At 38.4% G+C, this 6,880-nt stretch overlaps 1 protein-coding gene across 1 annotated transcript in view; it reads left to right on the top strand.

The window, feature by feature from the left end:
* FGF20 (fibroblast growth factor 20) overlaps positions 1 to 4,730 on the top strand; it is a 5,661-nt gene extending 931 nt beyond the window's left edge. The window contains exons 2-3 of the mRNA XM_014945504.1: positions 2,292 to 2,395; positions 3,658 to 4,730. Coding sequence (XP_014800990.1) covers positions 2,292 to 2,395; positions 3,658 to 3,903 — 350 coding nt within the window. The 3' untranslated portion in view covers positions 3,904 to 4,730. The remainder of the gene's footprint in view (positions 1 to 2,291; positions 2,396 to 3,657) is intronic.
* The last annotated feature ends 2,150 nt before the right edge of the window (positions 4,731 to 6,880 follow it).

The following is a 6,880-nucleotide window of genomic DNA, read 5'->3' as shown; positions in this document are numbered from 1 at the left end:
GTGTAGCTCCGGGTGTGATTTTGGGAGGGAGGTGCGGGGGGAGTGATGCTGGGGCCGGGGGGATGAGCTCTCGGTACCCGGCTTCATCCTTCAGTGTTAAACCGGGGGGGGCTGCACCGGGGCAAGGTGGGAGGGAAGGAGGGAGGGCTGCACATCCCATACCCGAGCCAGGAGGTATGGATGTATATGCCAGGAGGTATGGATCTATATGCTTTGCTCAGCCTACATGTGATGTCTTATCCACTTAAGGCTTATAGACATAAGGATACGCCTGCAGATTTAGTGAGAAACGTCAAAAAACCAAACCAATTCTTTTTGTATTTGCTATTTTGAGTCTTTGTACAATAATGCAGACCATGGGCTGGGGCAGGATGACCCTTAGGCCTCGTTAGGCTCATTAAGTCTTTTTTGTTCCTCGTAAGTTGTTTTTTTTTATTTCTGGGTTAGAAAGTCAAAGCAGAGGGGCCTAAAAATGCCTCTTTGCTCAAATACTTCAAGTGCTCACACACCTTGTGTGTCAATAAACCAGAAGGAGGTGAAGACAACCCCAAAATGCAAACGTATCCTGTGATACAAGAGTGAATCCAGTTGTAGGAACTGGACGTGTGAAAAAAAACCTGCCCTTGTCAGCTAGGTGTGAGTTTTTGGGTGTATTGATTCAGCAGTTGTAAAAAGGTGATTAAAGAGTTTCCTATCATCCTCCCCATAGTCAAAACAATCTGCTGGAATGGCTCTTAATTGCTTTTATAACGCATGGATGTTTTCAGAAGTAAAAGAGCAGTAGTCAAACAGACAGTTCTTCTCAGAAGGAAGATTTCCTACAGCGTGTAAACATGAAATAAATCCTTGCTTTAAAAGCAAGGAAAAAAAAAAAGTTATCCCCAGATCAAACATTTTCTGGGCTTTTTAGAAATGTTCTTCCTTTATTCTACCGCTATTCGCGGCAGGTTTGTCTGATGTGGTTACTTTGTGGGTTGAATCACCTGCTTATTATAGTTTTGAGAAAGGGTGGCTTTGAAAATGATACCAGAAAGACAAAATACCTCCACCTCTTTTTATGGGACTTTGTGCTTTAGGATACTGGAAAACTAGGATGATTTACATGCAATAGAGTTTTTAGTGCTTGCTCTTTGTAAAGGATTTATTTTTTTTTTTCCTTTGCTGCTTGGTAATAGAAATAAGAAACCTGCCACAGCTCAATTAAAATTCAAAACATTTAAAATTATTGTATAGTCCAGACAGTCCATCTGTCTGAGAGTGAAAAATGGTCCTGAATGAAAAAGAGTAATCATAAATACAGCAAATAGTCAGAAAGCCATAATCGAAATCAAACGCACTGTTTAAAACCACTTATCTTGGATTAATTTTTTTTTTTTTAATCTTTTGTGGTTTTGCTGCTGCATAGCAAAATCTTGGATTCTAGAACAACTTCTTTTTGAGGCTTTGTTTACATTGTTAACAACTTCCAAAAAGCCAGTTCACACGTTCCCTTTCTTTCATGTTTTGTATGTTCTGTAATCTGTGCATATCAATTGGTTAAACACGCTGCCTTGCCCTTGCCAAATTCAGGCTTCAAATAGTGCCTCATCTCCCGAATACTTTATATTATTAATACATATTACATTTTTGGGCAAATGTAATATAAATAAGGCTATAATCCAAACATGAGCAAATAAGCAGCATATTTCACTCGCATAAAAAGCCTTGCACTGAAGACAGCAAGTTGTGTCAAGAGGTGTGGGCCCATGTGCTAGATAAGATGCCTGGCAAATACTTTTTTTTTTTCTTTTTTCTTTTTGGTCTGTGGGTAGATTCTGATGTATAAAATTCCCATCTGTACTTTGATTTCCATTCAAACAATCTAGTAATGGAGAAAGTGTTTTTTTAAGATAATGCTATAGAGAAAGTAAAGTATATTTTCAGGTATTTGAAACCTATCTTCCACTGTTTGAGTAGGCAGTTTAGCAAATAGTGTATAGTCATTATAGATTGTAACAACAGAGTCATGAAGGCTTTAGGCTCAGTGCTGAATAAAATCCTTTCGTAGCCAACATTTAAAAAAGAAAGTTTTCTTAAATGGTGTAGGGTTCTGGTTTCTAGATGAGGCTTCTCAAACTGCTTTCCTGTCAATGCTGTATGTGTTTCCATATAGTGTTTGAAATTTCAGAGAAACTAGGCCATGTTTACTATAACATATACATTTTCCACTTGTTTTCAACTGTGTTTCAGATGCTACATATTGTATGCTTACAAGTTGAATTAAATCATTTTTTTTCTTATTTATTTTTCAGGTATCCTTGAATTCATCAGTGTGGCGGTGGGACTGGTCAGTATTAGAGGTGTCGACAGTGGCCTTTACCTTGGAATGAACGAGAAGGGAGAACTCTATGGCTCTGTAAGTACCACTTTTGTGTCAGCTCACACACGTTGAGGTTTTGATTCACTCCTTAGCACTGTGCAAGCCCCTCAGGTAGCCAGCTGAGGAAGGATTAACTTTCAAAACACTAACATCTTTCCCTATTGAAATGTAGAATGTATTTTTACAGTATAGCCTTGAATAGTAAAGATTCAATGGGAAAAATTTCTCTGACCTGGATGAAGAGAACTGAAAAGAAATACTCCTCTTAAATTATGACAAAAAGTAGAAAACCAAACTAGCTATTCAAACAGCATTAAGTTTAATTTTCTTTTTATCAATACTGCAAATGTATCATAGTGCATACTCTGTCATCAAAAGCATTGGATGCAACTGGGAAACAGTTAAAATGATAGTTATGGAGCAAATAAGCAACAATTAATATAGTACCCAAACTTACTTTATGTATAGCCTAATGCACCTTTACAAATCAGCAGGTGGTACTTCCAGGTACCAGCTTTTTAACATAAAAGCATTCTTTCAAACGGTGGGAAGAAGAATATAAAACTGTATCACAGTCACGGTTTGGTACCGGTGTTGTTTGAAAAATCTGGATGGTGCAAGAGTACTGGCAGCATCTGTAGATCCCGACTGGAATATTTGCATTTAAGCATTAAAATTAGCTTGTGCTCATTGTGGCTGATCTGTATCTGTTGAATAACTTCAACATATAACTGTAAAAATATAATCTTTGATTTTTTCCAATACTACCAGGGTAATAACAGTCTTAGATTCTTCTCCTTAAAACATCTTGAGATGAAACAGTCTGTCTCTCCAGTTCCTTTGGCTGCAGTTAGTCCTGTTTAAAATGTGAGAAGTGATACACACCACAAAGAACACATGGAAATACCTTCTTGATCTGCGACATTGCACCTGAGTCCCTCCACCAGACCTCATTTCTAGAATGGTAGATACCCCAAGACAGAATAGTTCCTGTAGGTCAGGTGAATTTTAGTTAGATCATAAACAAGTAATGCCTTCTTGGATAGACAGTTACCTAATTCATGTTTAAATCCCAAATTGTGTATGTATGGGTCCAGTTTTCAAAAGAATGAAGATTAAAGTAAGCCTCCAAACTCAGTATCAGGTCTACATACTCTTCTGGGGTTTGATTTGTTGACAGTTAAAAGAACAGTAAGGCCACAAAAAGCCTGAAATATTTTATTTTCATCATTTTTTCATGTATGTTCAGATATCTAGTGACAGCTTGCCTTATTTTTCTTCTCTGTTTGTTTCTGTAGGAGAAACTAACTTCTGAATGCATCTTCAGGGAACAGTTTGAGGAGAACTGGTACAACACTTACTCGTCCAACGTGTACAAACACGGGGATTCGGGGCGGCGATACTTCGTAGCACTTAACAAAGACGGTACTCCCAGAGATGGGGCAAGGTCCAAAAGACATCAGAAATTCACACATTTCTTGCCCCGGCCTGTGGATCCTGAAAGAGTCCCAGAACTGTACAAAGATGTGCTGGGATACAGCTGAGGAAGGAGGCAACTTTGGAAAAAAAAAAACCAAACAAACCCATACTGGAGCTGTTGGCCATGGAGCTTCTGTGCTCCACGAGCACCAGCACGAGGAACCTGCAGAGGTCTAGGATGCTGGACTGGAAGAAGGTGCTTTGTGACAGACAAGCCTCTGCTTTCCAACCTGTGGATTTAGGAGACAAAGGCTTTAAGTGGAGTGTGGACCAGCCTCCTCCAAACTCGCTGAACTGCGTGGTCGCCCGGAACCAGAGGAAAGTGGGAGTGTGACTTTTTTTAAAAATAACAAACTCTTGGTAATTTTGTCTGGATTACCCGTGGTCCATAAATTAACAAAGAGCTACCTTCATTGTGTGGATGAGACGAGCTGGAAGAAATAGAAAGAAATAGACTATAAACCAGTAATAAATCCTGAGAACTGTATATGGAGTTTTAGTGGCTCCACTTCAGTGATGGACCCTAGGTGTCGATGTGTCATAGTCAGAGCTGGAACTTTTCTTCAGGATGGACCTATTTATACATCTCCAGATAGCATATATTTATTTTATATATTTATTTATTAAAGAGTTTATTTTTTACTGGGATATGAAGAGAATACAAGCCCCTACCCCCAATGAGAAATCATTTACAGTGCCAATATTTACTCTGAATAGTGTCATGAGACAGAAGTGACATTACCTTGCAATGCATCCAAAAACTGAACATTCATATTGCATCGTTTATCAGTTGCAGATAAAGTTATATTTTATGCACATACCATTGCCTTGTGACTGTCCTTATTTTGGAAAGAATGTTTAATTATTTTTTTTTTTGACCTATGAGAGTGCCTTACAGATCTGTATTGAATTCAAATGCACATTTAAAAAGGGAATTAAAAAATATTTCACTTTATTTGGTTTACTGTCATCTTTAAATTGAGAGTCTCTTAGCACACCATGTGTAATAGCTCAAACCTGCAACAATTGTGAAATGAATTGCAGTTTGCCTGAAAGGAAAAGTAGTGTTAGCTTTTGCAATCTTGATTCAAATCACAACATGCTTTATTGGTTTTTTACTAAATGGTTCCTACTATCTTTACTAATGCACAAATAACTATTCTCTGTATTACTTATCATTTTCATGGAGGATTCTCATCACTGTATAAGACATTTTAACTATTTTTAAGGGGACATAGTATCAGGGTAAGAAGTTTCCGATATTGCTGAATGAAAAGCTTCTGTGAGTGAATGTTGTTTCTCTGCTGGGTACAGAGGAGTCTAAGGAGACCACTTTCTTACCTTAATTCCTCCTTTAGGGTATAATTCCAGCATAAGTCTTTGTGTGAAGACTGTATTGCAATCTATAATGAGAAGTGGATGAGCATAAATTAGTGATGGACTGTGGACAACACTGTTTTACTTTCTGCCAAATGGAAATTAATTGCAGATACACAGAAAGGCATTTCAGCGCTTTGTGGCTAACAATATGTAAGTTACTAAGGTTAAGGCCTTCATTAAAATTTTCTGATAAACAGGCAGTGGAGGATCTGCAGTGCACTGAATACAGTTTAATAAAATAATGTTGTAATGTGCTTCAACATAACAAAAAACAGTGATTTTATGGGTGGCACTGAGTCCCTTTAGTAACCGATCAATAACTGAAGAGAGAAGTATACACTTCAACTAGAAATTTTTTTCCTCCAGTGAGTTAAAAAGTAATTTATGCCAGGTAAACCGTGTAAAAATCCAGTGGCTCCTGCTCAGGACATAATTCCCATGCATTTCTGGCAACCATGTTCAGTAATTAAATCATACCAATAAGAATCATCTCTCTTTAGATGAGCAGTGTACTGTTAATCCAGCTTTCTCAAAAGTACTTTGAAGATGGCAAGGGCTGAAATAATCCCTGTTGTTATTATTGTACATCCTTTTTCACAGATACATAACAGTTCAGGATAGCTGAGGATAGCTTTAAGAGGTGAATAGTCAGCTGGAACTTCTGTATCCAAACTCCTAACCAACATATAGATGAAGAAGGTGAGTGATATATGCTTGTCGTTTTCTTGCCCCATTCCAATTTTAGATATTTGCCAATAATCCTTGAACAAAATGTAGTGGGACAGGTATGGTGGTGATGAGTGACTGTACAAAACCTGTAGGGCATTGGAAAGCTGTCACAGCCTCCTTTTTTAGTTCTGGTACATTGCTATGGAAGGAACATACTGCATTTTCCCAGTTAATCTTACTTGTGGCATTTATTTGCTCTCTGTTATATTCTGCCTGTCAATGATTTTCACATGCAGTTAATGTTTTTCTGGTTTGAAAATGGCAGATGCAGAAGCAGCGCCTCAAAATAGCTATCGTCACGTGTCCTTAGACTAATAGCTTTAGTTGTCAGTGGTTGGGCTTTTTGTGTGGTTTTCACTCCCACTTCAGAAAGCCCAAGTGGATAGAGAGGGAGAAGCTGGTTCTGTTTAACCAGTAGCATTAATGATCTAGTTTAGCACTCATTATGTTTTGCATAACCCTATCAGTCTGAAAGCTGTGGACTGTTCTCATGTTGCGAAGAGGGTAATGTGAAGGAGGTGTGACATCGTTCAAGGTTCAGAGGGAATCTCTGAAGGCAGAGAAAATGTCGCATCTTGAAACAAATCCCTGCAGGACTGGCAGCCCTATTTCTGCCTTCCCTTTTTTTTCCAGGAGAACCATTGAGGGTAGTTACACAGTTTGTATAGCAGGTGCAGCTCCACTTTCTGTTCTCCACCCATTCTCTTAATGGCTGTAAAACTTGGCCCTTTGGTCTCAGGGCTGGCTGGAAATTGTTCTCCATGCTGGTTCTGTATTTCTCCACATATTTCGTTTCCTGCTGCACTCTTTTCCAAGTTGTGTCATACAGGAGATTTTCTGAAATCCAAGAGTAATCTTGACTTCTGCGCATATTTGAAGTGAAATTGTTACTTGTATTTATCTTTGTGCTCTTGGTCTGAATGCGGAAGGTAG

This window comes from Calidris pugnax, unplaced genomic scaffold (assembly GCF_001431845.1).
Source record: "Calidris pugnax isolate Ruff unplaced genomic scaffold, ASM143184v1 scaffold58, whole genome shotgun sequence".
Taxonomy (NCBI): domain Eukaryota; kingdom Metazoa; phylum Chordata; class Aves; order Charadriiformes; family Scolopacidae; genus Calidris; species Calidris pugnax.
This window is presented reverse-complemented; position numbering and strand designations above follow the sequence as displayed.